Below are 18,294 nucleotides of genomic sequence, written 5' to 3' on the forward strand. Positions count from 1 at the left end.
AAAGAAAGAAAGAAAGAAAGAAAGAAAGAAAGGGAAAGGAAAGGGAAAAGAAAGGGAAAGAAAGAAAGAAAAAAGGGAAAGAAAGAGAATGAAAGAAAGAAAGAAAGGAAAGAAAGGGAAAGAAGGAAATAAAAAAGAAAGGGAAAGAAAAAGAAAGAAAGAAAGGAAGGAAGGAAGGAAGGAAGGCAAAGAAAGAAAGAAAGAAAGAAAGAAAGAAAGAAAGAAAGAAAGAAAGGCTTCAGGCGGAGGTAAAGTGCTTTCATCGGTTGGGGATGATGGGAGAAGGAGTCCTCCCCCTCTCCAGCAAATCACCAAGGCTGAGTTAAACGTGGCACCAGCCAAGACTGTCCACGCGTGTTTCTTTCCCCACCCAACTAGAAAAGTTCCACCCCCGATGCATGGAAGGGGGGGTGGAGAAAGAAGCAGCAAAGCAGCCCCGCCCATGCATGCATGCATGCATTGCATTTCTGCATGCATGCAACCCCGCAGCCTTTTGGCGTGCGTGGGTTTCCAAAGCCAGCCATGCCAAAAAAAAGGGGGGGGGGAGGCGCAATTGCCCATCCTCACCTGCCAGGATCGCCTTGCCCGGGTGCGTCAGCTTGACTTTGCCGGCCGGGGCTGCGGCGGCCAGGCAGCGGGGTCGGGCGAAGGGGCTGACGAAGCCCGCGGCCGGCGGGGTGGAAGACATCGCGGCTGCGGGAGGAAGAGGAGGAGGAGGAGGAGGCGGCTGGTGCCAAGCAAGCGGCCCGCTGCTCGGATATACCCCTCCGGGGGCGTGATCGCCGCCGCCCCCTTTCTTCCCTTCCCACCCCACGGGCAGGCGGGGCAGCCAGGCGTCACGGCTCGCCCGGGCTCGGGAGGCGCGGCCAGCCGCGGGGAAGGTGGAGCCGGCTGGCAGCGTGCACGGCGGTGGAGGAGGGGTTGCGTTCACACGACCGCCCCGCTTTGCACGCGTTGGAAAGCTGGTGGATGCATGGAGCGAAGTGGGCGCCGCCCCCCCCCCCACCAACCCCTGGGAAGTGTGCACGGGAGTGGAGGGGTTGCGTTCACACGACCCACCCACCCTGCTTTGCAAGGAGGGGGAAGCTGGTGGCGTGGACGGTGGCTGTGTGGAGCGGGCGCCGACCCCAACCCCTGGGAAGCGTGCACGGGAGTGGAGGGGTTGCGTTCACACGACCTCCCCGCTTTGCATGGAAGGGGAAAGGTGGTCGCTGCGTGGAGCGGAGTCGGCGCTGCTTCCAACCGCTTGGCAGTGTGCGTGGGAGTGAAGGGCTTGCATTCACACGACCCACGCTTTGCACGCAGGTAAAAGTTGGCAGCCAGCACGGTTGGGTTGCATTCACGCGACCCCACTTTCCCCAAAGCTGGTGGTGTGGATGCCAGCCTGTTCCTGGCTGCGTGGAGCGAAGTGGGCAACGCCCCCCCAACCCCTTGGCAGCGTGCACGGGGTGGAGGGGTTGCATTCACACGACCCCCCCCCCGCTTTGCACGGAGGTGAAAGCTGGTGGCGGCCTGTACCTTGCTGCGTGGAGAGGAGTGGGCGCTGCCCCCCCCCACTCCCGGGAACCCTGCACGGGAGTGGAGGGGATTGCATTCACACGACCCCGTTTTGCACAAGTTTGTGGCCAGCCTGTCCCTGGCTTTGTGTGGGTTTTCTCGTGCTCCCTTACACGGGGAAAGTCTCTGCCAGGCACTTCCTGTGCAACCCAACTATCAAATGGGGTTATTTGGGGAAGGGGTTGTTCTTAACGTGAGGGGAGGCTTCTGCACAAGAGGTTCAAAGGAAATAAACAATCCAATCCAAGTTCCGTTTAAAGGCGAGGAAGGAGGGCGTTTTGCTCTCTGCTTCCGCACTGCTACCTGTGCGGGACAGATGCGTCCCCTAGTGGTGACCAAGGGAATTTCAGGGGCTCAGGTTTTAAGCGCGTGTGGCCCTCTAGTGGTCCCTAAGAGAATGTCACCCGGGACTCCCCCAGTCACCTGAGCATTTATTTACCTCTTCCTTGTTCCCCAGGTGTGACCCGAAGACTAGCTCTCTGGGGAAGCCTCCTAAGCTAGGAAAGGTGAGTCTCAGGTACAGGTAGTCCTCTAATTGCGACCGCAGTTGAACCCAGAATTGAAGTTGCTAAGTGAGAAATGTGCTAAGTGCCCCATTTTACAACTTCTTGACTGATCTGGGAAGTGAATCACTGGCAGTTACTAAATGAGTAACACGGTTGTTAAGTGAAACTGGCGTCCCCACCGACTTTTGCTTGTCAGGTAGTCACCAAAGGGGAATCACGTCAGCTGGCGGACACTGGAACCGCCGTAAATACGAACCAGTTATCAAGCATCCGAATGTAAATTGGATGACCCTGGGAAGGCTGTGAAGGTCACTAAGAGTGAACAACAGTCACGTGACTTGTGGGCTGCCAGCAGAGTCAGACAGTGAGGAGTTAGGGGAGGGACATGGGCCAGTCCTGGAGTCTGGGGAAGGCTCTGATGAGGGCTCTGTGTCGGAGGCAGAGAGGGGGCCAGGGCCATCCGACACTTATCAGCTGCCTTCAGAGTCAGACATCAGTGAGGCAGAAGAACAGGTGGAGCCTGTTCCCAGTGTGCGCATGCGCAGAGTTGCCAGTTAGGGAATGGCTAAAGAACAGGGGTCAACTTGGGAGTAAGGCCCCAGGTGGACGATGAAGGGCCCCTCCCAGAGGAAATAAAAGAGGAGCGAAAGGGGAGTGGAGTTTGCAGGAGACAATTAATTCAATTCATTGGTTCTTGACTCTCCTTGCCAAGTTCTGCAGAGATCGGCCTGGCAGCTCTCCGAGCCAGAGAAGGTCTGTGACTGTAAATCCTCCCTCGAAAGACTTTGCTGGATGTGAATGAGCAGAAATCACAGTCAATTAATACAAGGTTTTTTTGTCGGGCCAAGGAGTTTGCTTCCTGCTCTTGGGAAGCCTCGGTCGGAACATCACTTCAGTGCCGTTGTAACTTTGAACGGTCACTAAATGAACCGTTGTAAGTCAAGGGTTACCTTTAGAAGGACGTCAGGGGCACGTTTGGAAGACCGGAAGGACCAATTGGGCAATATCACCATGGAGAAAACCCATCTATGCAGTTGAGAGTTAACCCTTGAAGATGCACCATCAATGAGTAGAAAACGTCCAACTCTTTGGGAGTGGAAGGGAGACGGTGGAAGGAAGCTGAAGACCGCCACCGGCAAGGGAGATGGAGTTGGGTAGAGTGATGCTGGGGACACAGTTGGAGCACCTGAAGGACCAGCTTGGAGACCATCTACGTGGTCTTCCCAGAGCTGCTCCTGACTTGAGAGCATACAACTACTCCATCGATGGGAAGACTCAAAACTTTCTTGAAAAGTCCATAAAGATGGGGAAGATGGAAGGTAAAAGAACAGGATGATCAACAGGAAGATGGACAGAGTTTTTGTGGTGGTGATGGACAGTTGGAAGAAGAACCAGATAGACAATCGAGGAGGGAAAAAAAATCTATGTTTGCGTGGAATCAACAGTGTCTTGATGGAACACGGTTAATGTTCTCTGGGAGCTGTGGATCTTCCTGCACCTCTTTTGAGGGATTATGGGTTGTTTTCACTCTATTCCATCCCTCTCTCCTACTCAAATCTTTAAAGACGGCAAAAGGTTGCCCCATCTCTTTATTTCCCCCTATCCATTGTGTGGCAGATAGGACAGGCTCCAGAGGCTCAACATCATTGTCCAGAGGATCAAGGGTTGCCCTCTCCCCTCTTTGGAAGAGCTTTATAGCTGCTGCTGGCTTAAGAAACCTCAAAACATTCTTAAAAATCCATCTCATTCTGGGTACATTTTTTTTGAACTTTTACCATCTGGCAGCCGGTACAGGGAAATAAAAACAAGGACAAATAGGCTGAAAAATAGCTTCTATCCCAGGGCAGTAACTATGTTGGATTCTACTATATAGTGCAATATGAATGCAATATCAGGGGTTTTCGATTCAATTGTGTAGAATGTGAAGGATTCGTGTTTGTGTTTTACTTTTATAGTTATAATGTACACTGAAGATGGCATTTAATTTCGCTATACGAGGTGCAATGACAATAAATTAAACTAACTAATAGGCTTTCATCGTTTAACAAAACAGAAGATTTGGAAGGGACCTTGGAGGTCTTCTAGTCCAACCCCCTCTACCATTCCAGACAATTTGCAATCCAGAGTGAAGATTTCTTAACCATGTCCATTCGTCCGTTATCACAACAGACCTTCTATGTCGTTTTGCTACATCTGACCGCTGTTACCTTCCCACCAAAGGTGGTTCCTATTTTTCTATTTGCATTTTTTACATGCTTTTGAACTGCTAGGTTGGCAGAACTTGGGACAAATAATGGGAGCTCCCTCCGTTATGCGGCACTAGGGATTCGAACTGCCGAACTTTGGATCTGCAAGCTCAGCGTCTTAGCCACTGAGCCATTGCGTCCCTATAACAAAGGTCATAGGATGGGGCAAACCTCACTTAGCTGCCTTGCTTAGCAATAGAAATTTTGATCTTGGTTGGTGGCTGAAAATCAAGGATTCTCCAAAACAGTTTCTAAAGAGGTTACTTTCTTTTAACTTCACATTGTTCAATTTTTCACGGGCTTGGTCTACTGCATGGAGCATCTTCCAGTTGTTTTGCTGTGCCCCCAACGGAATGGAGTGTGTGATGTCAGCTCGCTGGCTGGCACACATTTTCTCAGCTCCAGAACCAATGCATGAATTGCAACCAAACTGTTGTTGCAAAAAAAAAAAACCAGCTTGCTTGCAGCTGGAAGCTTAAACCAGACACTGCATTTTGAGCTTGGTTCTATGCCACATTGGCACAATTTAAGGACAACCTGTCCTTAACAGAAAAAAAAAGGAGGCTGCGGAAAAAGTAAGAAATTACATCTACTTAAAACGTTCTGGTTTCTTGGCAAGATTTCAGAAGCCGTTTCTCATTGCCCTTTCCTTGGGTTGAGAGGACTGGCCCAAGGTCAGCCTGTGCCGACGGCAGGACTAGAACTCGTGGTCTCCTGGTTTTTTAGCCGGATGTCTTAATCGTGAAACTGGCACGGACTTAACACTAGAACAAAAACAATGTAGCCTAAGTAGAATCAAAAACAAAAAGAAGATTCCATCCGCTTCAGCTCAGTTCACATACTGTATATAAAAGCCATGTCTTTTTTTTTTTTTTTAACAAAGTTGGAAGGAATCTTGGAGGTCTTCTAGTTCAACCCTATACCATTTTGGATAACCCTTTTGTCTTGAAATGGTATAGGGTTTCCAACCTGAGCAGGGGGTTGGACTAGAAGACCTCCAAGCTCTCTTCCAACTCTGTTCTGTTCTATTCTCTATTCTGTTAATTCTATTCCATTCTCTATTCTGTTGATTCTATTCCATTCTGTTAATTCAATTCGATTCTCTATTCTATTCTCTATTCTGTTAATTCTATTCCATTCTCTAATCTGTTAATTCTATTCCATTCTCTATTCTGTTAATTCTATTCCATTCTCTATTCTATTCTATTCCTCTCTGTTCTATTCCATTCTCTATTCTGTTCATTCTATTCCATTATCTATTCTATTCCACTCTATTCTATTCTCTATTCCATTCTCTAATCTGTTAATTCTATTCCATTCTCTATTGTTAATTCTATTCCATTCTCTATTCTATTCCACTCTATTCTATTCTCTATTCCATTCTCTATTCTGTTAATTCTATTCCACTCTTATTCTATTCCATTCTTGATTCTGTTAATATTCTATTCCATTCCATTCTCTTATTTTATTCCATATTCTATTCTATTCCCTCCCCTTCTTTAAATTAACGGGTTGGATTCACATAACATGATAATATCTGCAACCCACAACAAGTGTCCCCCCCCTCCAATGGCTGAGTGCAACGTCTTGAGCTCTGCCACCAAGACAGACCTTGAGAATTTTTCTATGTTTAAAGCAAGCCCTTATACTGTTAGGCTGTTATACTGTCAGACTGCAGCACTCCCAACCGCTTTTAAGCTGGCCTATTCAGAGCTTAGTGGGGACACGGTGGCTCAGACGCTGAGCTTGTCAATCAGAAAGGTCGGCAGTTCAATTCCCTAGCGCCGCGTAACGGAGGGAGCTCCCGTGACTTGTCCCAGCTTCTGCCAACCTAGCAGTTCGAAAGCAGGTAAAAAATGCAAGTAGAAAAATAGGAACCACCTTTGGTGGGAAGGGAACAGCGTTCCATGCGCCTTCGGCATTGAGTCATGCTGGTCACATGACCACGGAGACATCTTCGGACAGCGCTGGCTCTTCGGCTTTGAAAGAGATGAGCACCGCCCCCTAGAGTCAGGAACGACCAGCACATATGTTCGAAGGGAACCTTTACCTTATCCAGAGCTACTATCAGAACCAAATGGGTTTTGAGAGATTTAATGCGAGTATTGACCAATGCAAACATTGTTTTACTTTTTGGTTTTCAACCAGGAAGTTTTTAAATACAGGTGTAGTACTCCCGATTCTTTGTGAAATATAAGAAATTCGAAACTTATTTGCACAACATCTGAAGTTTTCCACACCTATAAGAAGCTGGGATCCAAGACTAGTCCAAGGCTGATTGGTAAATGATACATTGGGGGGGGGGGGAACAAAATTTCTCCCCCCCCTTCTTCTTAGGACAAAGAGACAAAAAGAGCACTGCAATTGTTATGACCCCTGATGTGATTGTTACATTCATTAACTTGCTGAATTAATTAGGAGCCACAGTGGCGCCAGTGGTTAAAGTAAGTACTGCAGGCTACTTCTGCTGACTGCTAGCTGCCTGCAATTTGGCAGTTCGAATCTCACCAGAGGGTTGGAGAGCACTGTGAAGCGGTATATAAGTCTAAGTGCTATTGCTCTTCCTTTTCTCCTTCCTTCTTTCCTTCCTTCCCTCTCTCCCTCTGTTAGAATACAGCATTGCAGGCTAGCTCACTGCCAGGGGTTTGATCCTGACCGGCTCAAGGTTGACTCAGACTTCCGTCCTTTTGAGGTGGGTAAAATGAGGACCCAGATTGTTGGGGGTCAAGAGGCTGACTCTGTAAACCTCTTAGAGTGCTGGAAAGCACTGGGAAGCGGTATATAAGTCTAAGTGCTATTCCTTCCTTCCTTCCTTCTGGTTAGAATGCAGCACTGCAGACTTCTGCCCACAGCCAGGAGTTTGATCCTGAGTGGCTCAAGGTTGACTCAGCCTCCCATCCTTCCGAGGTGGGTAAAACGAGGACCCAGACTGTTGGGGACAATATGCTGACTCTGTAAACTGCTTAGAGGGGGCTGTAAAAGCACTGTGAAGCGGTATCTAAGTCTTAAACGCTACCTTTACCGGCCGCCGGATCCTCTGATCCCTTGCGCTCCTACCGTTGTGAACCACACAGCGACACCGGTTTGGTTTATGTTTATAATTGAACTTCCATAATAGTCATGATTAGCACAAGATCCATAGCCATAAATTATACATGGTTATCTAATTTGTTGTTGTAGCTGTTCTCGTTTTAAGTACATAAAACGTTAACAATATACGTTCTCGGAAGAAGTGGCAACAAAGTATAGCGGGGTTCAGTCACCATTCTCTTATCGGGGGGGGGGGGAGAGAAGAATGCAAGAACACAGGTGGCTTCGTCGGGCAGAAATCTGGCAAAGCCGGGAAAAATAATAATCATAATAAAAATATGACCTGCTGGGGTGAGTTCAGGAGCCCCGACAGGTTTGAGACTCTGTTCAGATGCAACCAGAAGCAAAACATTCGGGGTTGAGATACAAATAAGCAAAATCTTACATTTTTGCTAGGGTTCTCCTTAGCGTCCTAGTTCATCCATGCCTTTTCCCAACATTTACGGCTCCCCCAGGAACATGGATACACCGAGGTTAGCTTGCAAACCTTGGTCGCTGCATTTATGAGGGTTTTCGTCCCCCTTTTAAATACCAGTCACCCAGGGGTGAAATGCTCTGAAGTCTGCTACCAGTTTGCTTTGCTTCGCGCTCGTGCGCACCTACAGGCGCTAAGAAGCCTTTTCGGAGTCTGCAAAGTAGAACAGCGAGGGGTGGGGAGGGGGGAGGACAGCTGTGCCACATGAGTTAGATTGTCCGGAAAGCAGAATTTCCTGCTTTTTGGCAAATATAAATCGCGCAGCACAGCTGATCAGTTTCACCACAAAACCGCGGAGGACAAAATCGCGCTCGACGAAAGCGCGCATTTGACATCACAGCGCGATGAAAACATCGCGCTGTGATCGAAAAATGTAAAAATGAAGCGAAAACCTTACCCTAACCCCCCCAAACCTAACCCTAAACCTAACCCTTAACCTAACCCTAACCCTAACCTTTATGTGAATCGGCTTGCTTTAATTTAAATTTTATTTCAATTTTTAATTTTTTTCGTCGCGCTGTGATGACGTCAAATGCACGCTTTCGTCAAGCGCGATTTTGTCCTCCGCGGTTTTGACGGGTCACGCAGCTGATCGACGGAACAGTTTTTAAACTTTTTTTTAGCATTTTTTTTTTTTACTACCGGTTCATCTGAACCAATAGTAAAAAAAAAAAAAAAGCTTAAGAAAGTGGGGGGAAAAACAATCAATTCCGCCGATCAGCTGCGTGACAACCAGCTGTGCCACGCGATTTCTAGCAAATATAAATTGCGTTGATTGCAACACAGCTGACTACCGGTTCGCTTGAACCGGGAGCATTTCACCCCTGCAGTAACACAACACCCCCCATTTGTGGTACTCATCCTACGTTACTACAGAAAAAGACATCGGGGAAATAACCTGCGCCGAGAATAGGATCCGATTTATTCTCCAATCAAAGACTTTCAAAAACTACTCCAAGAAGCATAGAAGCATTTCCCACCCCTCCCTTTCTCTCTCTCTCTCGGTGGCCTTCTATCAAATCTACGACTCTCTTCCCACGCTACATACTCAAATTCCCTTTTTTTTTTGTTTTTTTGGCCAGGTATTACAAACGAGGAATGGAGGAAGAGGAGGGGCGTTACATACGATTTTAAAAAACGCATCCCTCCCACCAGGAAGTCCCCAAAACTAATTTCACCTTATTCGCCCGACCGCGGCGTTGCTTAAGAGTAACTTTGTTAAGCATTAACCGCTGGATGCTGTCCAGAAACAACTGGATTAGGCAAAAAAAAAAAAACCAGATTCTGCAGAAGAATTAAAAAAAAAAAAAGCAACAGCAAAAGTCCTTCGTCATTTCTTGGACATCTTCTCCCCGTCTCCCACCCAAAAACCCCAAATCTCCTCTGGCCAGAAGTAGTAGTTATTGCTGTCCTAACGGAGCAGAGATGCCACCTACGATATAGACAGAAGCTTTCGCGGGGCCGGTACCAAAAATAAAACGGAGGGGGGGGGGAACGGGGACGGGACCGGGGAGCCGGCTCGTGGAAATTTGAAATGTAACAGGACTTAGCAATAAATAACAGCGCCCTTTTTGAGGTCTCTGAGCCAGGGAGGGCAGAAGGAAGGCGGTCAAGCCCGACGGAAAAGGTTATCTGGTGCCTTCTGGGACCAAAATTTTTTTTTAAAAAAAAGGAAGATGGGACGGAAAGAGAAGAAGAGGTGACCGGTGAAAAGGTTCGGCCGCAGTGCAAGTTACATGTTGAATCCATAAACCGGCGTCTGGCTGAATCCGGGTGCTGTCGGGTAGGCGTACGGAAAGTTGGCCTGGGGAGGAACGGCATTGGGGCCGGCCGTGAGCATCAGTTGCTGGCCTGGAAAGGAGGCAGAGAGGTTGGTTAGACAAGAACAAGCCAACTCACCTGGACAAACCCTTTGGGCATTTGGGGCCTGGAAGCATAAATCGGAGGGTGAATGGTGGAGGGAGCTGGGGAGGTCTAGATCAGGGGTGTCAAACTTCATTTCATCGAGGGGCGCGTCAGGGCTGTGTTTGACCTCTGGGGTGTAGCCAGCTTGATGTCACTCATCGAGGTTTCATTTTCAGCCATGTCGGTGTTGTGGCCCACCAGCAGAGCCGGCAGCAGATTCGGACAGTGAGGAGGTTGGGGAGGAACATGGCCAGTCCTGGAGTCTGGGGAAGGCTCTGATGAGGGCTCTGTGTCGAAGGCAGAGAGGGGGCCAGGGCCGTATGCCAGTTATCAGCTGCCTTCGGAGTCAGACATCAGTGGGGCAGAAGAACAGCTGGAGCCTGTTCCCATTTTGCGCATGCGCAGAGCTGCGAGACGAAGGGAAGAGCTAAAGAACAGGGGTCGACTTGGGAGTAAGGCCATAGGTGGACTGTGCATGGCCCCTCCCAAAGGAAATAAATAAAAGAGGAGTGAAAGGGGAGTGGAGTTTGCAGGAGGCAATTATTTCTTTCCTGCATTCCTGCCAAGTATGTTGGCATCTGAAAGATATTGGCCTGGCCACTCTCCAAGCCTGATCAAGGTGGGTAATTGTGAATATATCTTGAAAGACTTTGGGAGAAGAAAGACTTTGCTGGAGAGGAATTCACTGTAAATTAAATAAAAGGGGTTTATCAGGACTCGGACTCGGCTTCGTGCTGCTGGGGAAGCCTAGGTGAGAACAATCGGCGCATCCAAGCTCTGTTTTGAGCCGCGATGACCTCCTGCAGCGAAAACGGAGCTCAGGAGGGCTGTGACCTCCCTGCGTCCCTTTTTAGCTGGCAGAAGCACTGTGGGGCTGGGGTTCCACCACAAAACCGCGTTTGACTAAACCGCGCTCGACGAAACCGCGTAGCTGACATCATCAACAGGGCGAAAAGAGCGTGGAGACAGAAGCACGCTGTAAACACTAAACGTAAAATTAACCCCTAAACCTAACACCCCTAAACCTAACCCTAAACCTAACCCTAAACCTAACCCTTAACCTAACCCTAAACCTAACCCTTAACCTAAACCTAACCCTAAACCTAACCCTAAACCTAACCCTAAACCTAACCCTTACCTTAAGTTGAATCGGCTTGCTTTCAAAGCGCTATTTAAAGGGCCCTTCTTTCTCCGCGCTCGCTGTTGTTGCCCTGTTGATGACGTCAGCGACGCGGTTTAATCGGGCGCGGCTTAGACGAGCGCGGTTTTGTCGTGCCACGTGGGGCTGGTCCTTTACTGTTTCCAGGATGGGATCCGCCACCACCACAGTTTGGTGAGTCAGTTTGACACCCCTGATCTAGGTTTTCGAAGAGAAGGACTGGGATGGGGTGAAGGGACATTCGTCGCTGTCTTCCGAGACTTGAGGGGCAGTCCACCGAGAAGAGAGAATTGACCTACTCTCCAAAGAAGCTGAAGACGCTTTTGGATGAGAAGGCAAAGGTTTTTCAAAGGGGGGGGGGAGGGCCAAGAAAGTCCATGGGACAAACGACAGGAGGGCGTCACCAATATAGCAGATGGGGGGGAATATTTATAGAATAGCACGGGGAAACCACTCTTGACGTACCAGGGCCTCCTTCTCTTCAGTTGGCACAGTGAGCAAGTAGGGTTTACTTTGAGCATCTAAGGTGAGGCCTACCACAGAAGGAAATCTAGATTAAGGGAATCTTTTTAATGTTAAGATACAATATACAGAAGTGGCCAAAATTGTGGAAACCTTTTGGGGGGGGGAAGTGTATTTTTGAGGTTTGGTGGCTAATAACACCGCTTTTTTTTTTTTAGTAGTACCATAAAATTGTAGATCAAGAGAAAGATAATTTAATCAAGAATGTAATGCGATAACTTTTATGAAGGATTTGCTAGTAGAATAGCCGTTATAAAGAAGAAAAGTAAAAGGAGATATACAAAAGTTATCACCATAGAAAAAATGAGGTATACAAAAATTATGTCAGTTAATACCATGTTTCCCCGAAACTACGACATGTCCTGATAATAAGGCCATGCCATATTTTTGGGGTGGGCTAAAAAATAAGCCCCCTGGACAACCCCACCTCAAGCCAGGCAGAGCGCCACTCACCAACCTAGTGATATCCCAAAAGTGCCAAGCCGCAGGAGCCGGGGGAAAGGGAGGGCAAAGGCGCTCATGTTGCTTGCCGCCTTCGGGATACCGCTTGGTTGGTGAGTGGCGCTGTGACCAATTAAAGCGGAGGGTTGTCGGGCGGCTGCTCTCACAAGCAGCCACCCGGCAACCCCTCTTTCCAGCCGGGCAGAGCGCCACTCACCGACCCAGTAATATCCCAAAGGTGCTAAGCCGCGTGGCGCTGTGCCCGGCTAGAAAGGGAGGTTGCATAAGTGCCTGTTCTGCTCCCAGCTTACGTGCCTCCCAGCCTCACCATGCCGTGGCCCAGGTCTCCCTGCAGAGCCAGGGTGCCGCTGCCATCGCCCTGCCACCGCTGCGGCGCTCTGAACATAACCAGCTTCCAAAATCCGGAGATCCGCTGCTGAGTCTTCCAGCAGTGGCCGCTCTGGGACAACCCTCTATGGTTGTGGGACGGCTGCCGGAAAAGAGTCTACCAACAGCCGGGTCTACAACCATAGAGCATAGTCCCAGAGCAGCTGCTGCTGAAAGACTCAGCAGCAGATCTCCGGAGTTTGGAAGCCGGTTATGCTCGGAGCACTGCGGCGGTGGCAGGGCGATGGCAGCGGCACCCTGGCCCTGCAGGGAGACCTGGGCCACGGCATGGTGAGGCCGGTTATGCTCGGAGCGCGGCGGTGGTGGCGGCACCATGGCCCTGCAGTGAGAGCTGGGCCAGGGCATGGTGAGGCTGGGAGGGAGGTGAGCTGGGGCGGAACAGGTGCTCGCGCAACCTGCCTTTCCAGCCCGGCAGAGCGCTACGCGGCTTAGCACCTTTGGGATATTACTGGATCGGTGAGTGGTGCTCTGCCCGGCTGGAAAGGGGGGTTGCTGGGCAGCTGCTCATGAGCGTGGTCATCTCATGGCTGCTGTGTTGCGTTGCTGCGACAGCACAACACAGCTGTTTGCCCCTGAGGCTCTTTGCTCTTCGGGCACCCACTCGCAAGAGAACAGCCACCCGGCAACCTCAAACCAATAAGCGCTCTCTCCCCCCCGATAATAAGGCCCAAGCAACATTTTGGGGGTCAAAAGAAAATGAGACCGTGTCTTATTTTTGGGGAAACATGGTACTTACTGTGTTTTCCCAAAAATAAGACAGGGTCTTATTTTCTTTTGACCGCCAAAATAAGCACTTGGTCCTTATTTTTGGGGAGGTCTAATTATTTTTGAGGTGCAGGAGGCGGCGAACGTGGTCACCTCATGGCTGCTGCCTGTGTTACAATATTTTTGAGAAGGGCTTATTTTTAGGTGAGGGCTTATTTTAGCACATGCGCTCAAAAGCCTGATTGGGCTTATTATCTGGGGAGGTCTTATTTTCAGGGAAACAGAGTAGTTGGGTCACCTTTAGCATGAATTATGGCTTTACAATGTCTTCCTATGGAGAGAACCAAGTCTTTTAGTTCTGCAGCTGTTATAATGTGACACCATGATTGAATGATTGCTTCTATTAACTGGGTTTCATTCAACTGACTTAACAAGTTTCTTTAGTCGGCTCCGTAGATTTTCAATTGAGTCAAGCAGGTCTGGGCTATTCCCAGGTCATTCCAGCAGTGGAATATCATTATCTTGAAACTCTCCCCCCCCCCCCCCCCCCGAAAAAAAGTGGTGTTATTAGCCATCAAACCTCAAAAATACACTTTCCCCAAAAGTTTTCCCCAATTTTGGCCATTACTGTAGAAAGAACATCCGCTGGAACAAAACTGGAGTTAGATCTGTTAGTTTTTCGTCCCCAGCCTAAGCAAAGAATTAATTTCGCCAAACGTCAAACACACAAGGGGAGGTTAACAGTACACATGCCTCATGCAGGGACACCTCCCCCCCCCCCCCGTGTCAATGCTATGCCCGCAGGCAAACTGACCTCGCCATCTGGAGCTTCCTTTAATGGGGACCTAGAAGGTAATGGTCAGTAAAATCTACCTTTTGCCAAATGCGGCTCAAGCGAGATTTTAGGTTGGTTGAGAAACACGATTTCATGTCTCAAGCAAAAATCTACTCCCTTTCGCCCCTCGCCCAAGATTACATCCCACAACTTCTTATTCCTTTTGGAAGGAAATTTCTCCCCGTCCCCCCCCCCCACAGAAAAGCCATGAAAGTGCGCTATTGCAGGCTAACTCTGCCTACTGCCAGGAGTTCGATTCCATCAATCCTGACCGGCTCAAAGTTGACTCAGCCTTCCATCCTTCCGAGGTCGGTAAAAGGAGGACCCAGATTGTTGGGGAAAATATCCTGACATTATAAACTTGTTTTGAGTGTGCTGTAAAGTATCGTGAAGCGGTATACAAGTCTTAGTGCTCCTTTAGTCCTTCCTTCTTTCCCTCCCTCCCCTCCCCTGGTGGTGCAGTGGCTAGAATGGAGTATTGCAGGCTAACTCTGCCACAGTCTGCAGTTCAATCCCAATGGGCTCAAAATTGACTCATCCTTCAGAGGTCGGTAAAAGGAGGACCCAGATAGGGAATCAGCAATAGGCTGATTCTGGAAACTGCTCAGAGAGAGCTGGAAAGAGCTGGGAAACTGTATATAAATCTAAGGGCTATTGCTATTAGGAACAATGACACCCCAAACCTTATCCACATTCAAACATGGAAGCTCCCTATGTAATTACAGATCCGCTCTCTCTCTTTCTCTCTTCCTCTTTTTTCCTCTTTTTTCTTTCTCCTTCTTCCTCTCTCTCCCTCTCTCCCTGAATTACAAGCTGGTTCTTTGACAAAAAAGGTAAAGTGGACAGAGGACTAGAGCCAAGGAACTGGCTCAAAAAAAACCTCTTGAGGTTGTAAACCCCGAGAAATGTTGCAAGACTTATGCAAAGTAAGCCAGACGTTTATCAATGACTGTGTCTTAAAACCTTAGGGGGAAAAAAATAAAACGAGCGAGCTAAATTTCCTCTAGAATACTTATTCCAGAGGTGGGTTCCTACCAGTTCGCACCTATTCGGTAGAGCCGGTTCGTCAAATCTACCGAACCGCTTAGAAGAGGTTCCACCAGTGGACCCGGAAAGCAGGCCACCCCTACAGAAGAGGTTCCAAATTTTTTTGAAAACCACCACTGACTTATTCGTAGGAATCAGGAAGGGAGCAGAAGAGTTTAAGATTAAATGAAGTCATCAAAATTTATGGAAGGCCCAGGAAACAATTTTTTTAAAAAATAGCTACTTACCAAATACTATAGGAGTAGGTTCTGCTACTTGCTCCTCGTCTTTCCTTAGACTTTCCGAAGCATCGAGTTTATCCACCTAAGTTACAAAAGGAAACAGGATACGTTCAGGAAAGGCCCCAAGGCAGCCTGATGGCCATCCTTAACCTTACCTTTCCCCAGGTAAATTCCAAACTCTTAAGGCAGTTTCAAGTTGCCAACCGCTTCGGTTTTAGAGGTCTCTGAGATGGGATAGACTGGTGGACACGTTGCCCATTTGGGAGCCAACTGCTAAGGGGTGGAATTTGCTAAAGATTTGGACCAAGAGGCGAGCAAGGATGGGATAAATCAATAGGGCAGGATTAACCAGAGAGAGCCGTGGATTAGATTTCCTTTCAAAGCTATCCGTGGGTCCCAAAGAGAGGGAAAATTTGTGGGGTGAGGGAGCACCTATAAATAAGGTAGAGAGCAGGTCTGATCAAGGCTTCCCAAGAGCATGAATATCTGCAGAACTTGGCAAGGAGTCTCAGAGAATCACGAACCAATGAAGCGAACTAATTGTCTCCTGCAAACTCCACTCCCCTTTCGTTCCTCTTTTATTTCCTCTGGGAGGGGACATTCATTGTCCACCTGTGGCCTTACTCCCAAGTCGACCCCTGTTCTTTAGCTGTTCCCTTCATCTGGCAACTCTGTGCATGTGCACACTGGGAACAGGCTCCAGCTGTTCCTCTGCCTCACTGATGTCTGTCTCTGAAGGCAGCTGATAACTGTTTGGAATGTTTGGAATGTTTATTAACATTTGTAGGCCGCCCTTTTCCCTGAGGGGACTCAGGGCGGCTCACATAAAATCAGGAAGGGGAATGCAAACAATGACGTAGACACACATAATAAAAGTAATAAGCAACATTCATTCATCATTCATCATCCTTGTCCCCAGGCCTGACGGGCTAGCCAGTTCTTAAGGGCTGTGCGGAAGGCCTGGACGGTGGTGAGGGTACGAATCTCCACGGGGAGCTCGTTCCAAAGGGTCGGGGCTACTACTGAGAAGGCCCTCCTCCTTGTAGTTGCCAGCCGGCACTGGCTGGCCGATGGAATTCGGAGGAGGCCCAATCTATGAGATCTAATTGGTCGCAGGGAGGTAATTGGCAGAAGGCGGTCTCTCAACTGTCAAGACGGCCCTGGACCCCTCTCTGCCTCTGACACAGAGCCCTCATCAGACCCTTCCCCAGATTCCAGGACTGGCCCATGTTCCTCCCCAACCTCTTCACTGTCTGAATCTGCTGCCAGCTCTGCTGGCAGGCCACAACAGCGGTGGGTGTTCTCGCCAAATGGCAGCTGGGTAAATTAAACCTGCTTCTACCAATCTATATCATGCACATGACTGATCCCAAACCACTCATTTATTTATTTATCAACAGGTAAACTGGCCACAGGTTTGAGCACTTTCGAATGGGAAGAGTTAAGAATCTAGCAGGCAGAACCAGAGGTGGAGTGAAGTGAGTCCTCAGCCTAGAATCGTTACGTTCTCACAAACGGTCTAAGCCCGCCCTCTCTTGAATTCCACTGGCCCTTATCGGCCGCCAATCTAGGGCAGGCATTCCCACGGTACGGCCAAAAGCGTTCAGGCTTTGTTAATAGGAGGAAATGTCTTTCGGGAACTAACTGTTAGGTGGAGGTTTGAGTGATGGGCGTTAAACTTAAAGAGTCAGAGGAGGAAAAGTTTATAACTAAGTTCCGTGTACTAAATTAGTTCTTATTTTAAAACCAGGCTTATGGTGCATGCAGTTTCTTGAAGACTGAAGGCTTAGTAGACACTGATCACTTGCAAAACCCAACCAGACTTCAACCTGAGAAGGCCCACAATGGACACTTTGGAGTAAATCTTATCATTTATTTAGTGAACAGATGGGGGGAGGGGTATACAGATAGTCCTCGACTATTGTTTCACTTAGTGACTGTTTGAAGTTACAACAGCACTGGAAAAAGCCACTTTTGACCATTTTTCATACTTACAACCCTTGCAGCACACACACACGCACCCATGGTCGCGTGATTTACCATTTGGATGCTTGATAATGGATTCATATTTATGACGGTGGCAGTTTCCCAGGGTCACATTTTGCGACCTTCTGACAACGGCAGAGATTGACTTAAAACTGTGGCGAGGAAGGTCACAGAATGGGTCAAAGCTCACTGAACGACAGTCTTGCAAAGCAACAAAAAATTGTGAATATAAATCAGGGACTACCTGTATGTATTTTTGATATGTTCCACAGAATAAGTAGCTAGGTTTTTCCCCCCACCAATAGCCAGAAGTACTTTAGGTAGATCTGTAATTCCAGGATTAGGAAAGATGACCGTGGGATTAAGAATCCTTCAAGAATGATCCAGTCTATCAGATACCGTATTTTTTAGAATATAAGACTCACCTTTCTCCCCCCTAAAAGAGGGTGAAAATTTGGGTGCGTCTTATACACTGAATGTAGCCCCACCGACTCACTGGCCCCAGTCCTTTTGGCCTCTGCCTCCCAGCAATTTACCTCCTTGCAACAAACAGGGAAAATGGGGCTTACAGAGGCTGCAATAGGCTATAGCAATCCCTGCAGCCTGAAACAGCTGATCATTGGGAGGCCTGGGCTTAAACTGAAATTGAAAGTGAAACTTGCTGTTTGCTGCAAGGAGGCAAATTGCTGAGAGGCAGAAGCAGATATTTTTTTCTTCTGCTAATCAGGCTGTTTGCTGTTTTCTTCTGCTAATCAGGCTGCTTGCAAGAAGGTAAATCAATAACTATAAATGCCTATAGAAGGTTCTTATTATTAGACTTATTTTTTAAAGACTGCTTTATTATTGTTCTAGACAGCTTAGCAAAATGAAGAAGCTTTTTAGAATAAATGCTTGATCTGAAGAGGCCCAGTGCTATTGTATCTTCTTTTAAATAGCAGAGAATAACTATACTTCCATAAAGCACAGCAATTTAACAGCATCTGTACAAGTATAATCTGAAATGTAACACCACAGTGTACATCATCTGTACTGTTTGCTGTTTGTTGCAAGGAGGCAACTTGCTGGAAGGCAGAAGCAGATTTTTCCCCCTTGTTTTCCTCCCCCAAAACTAGGTGCTTCTTATACTTTGGAGTGTCTTATACTCTGAAAAATACGGTATGTATTGAACATATATTATACCACTGAACACCT

General features: G+C 48.1%; 2 protein-coding genes across 6 annotated transcripts in view; one reads left to right on the forward strand and one right to left on the reverse strand.

Moving 5' to 3' along the window:
• Positions 1–234: 234 nt before the first annotated feature.
• LOC116516702 lies at positions 235–9,151 on the forward strand. 4 transcript variants are annotated; one of them, XM_032229349.1, is made up of 3 exons: positions 235–1,305; positions 2,015–2,063; positions 8,957–9,151. In XM_032229349.1, the coding sequence occupies exons 1-3, from the start codon at positions 395–397 to the stop codon at positions 9,044–9,046; spliced, it is 1,050 nt and encodes a 349-aa protein (XP_032085240.1). In that variant the 5' UTR covers positions 235–394; the 3' UTR covers positions 9,047–9,151. The 4 variants fall into 4 exon arrangements, 1 of the variants encoding a protein (XP_032085240.1); XR_004256391.1 differs by lacking the exon at positions 8,957–9,151 and adding an exon at positions 7,133–7,167 and having other exon boundaries at positions 540–1,305; XR_004256390.1 differs by lacking the exon at positions 8,957–9,151 and adding an exon at positions 6,920–6,954 and having other exon boundaries at positions 540–1,305.
• Positions 9,152–9,520: 369 nt separating this feature from the next.
• Positions 9,521–18,294, reverse strand: part of CLTCL1 (clathrin heavy chain like 1) — a 68,285-nt gene continuing 59,511 nt past the window's right edge. The window contains exons 31-32 of one of the 2 annotated variants that reach the window (XM_032229347.1): positions 15,124–15,199; positions 9,521–9,725 (exon numbers count right to left, since the gene is read on the reverse strand). In XM_032229347.1, the coding sequence (XP_032085238.1) occupies positions 9,607–9,725; positions 15,124–15,199 (195 nt within the window). In that variant the 3' untranslated portion in view covers positions 9,521–9,606. Of the gene's footprint in view, positions 9,726–13,823; positions 13,860–15,123; positions 15,200–18,294 lie in introns of those variants that run through there. The other variant, XM_032229348.1, reaches the window with a different exon arrangement.

The sequence above is a fragment of the Thamnophis elegans genome, chromosome 13 (assembly GCF_009769535.1).
Source record: "Thamnophis elegans isolate rThaEle1 chromosome 13, rThaEle1.pri, whole genome shotgun sequence".
Taxonomy (NCBI): domain Eukaryota; kingdom Metazoa; phylum Chordata; class Lepidosauria; order Squamata; family Colubridae; genus Thamnophis; species Thamnophis elegans.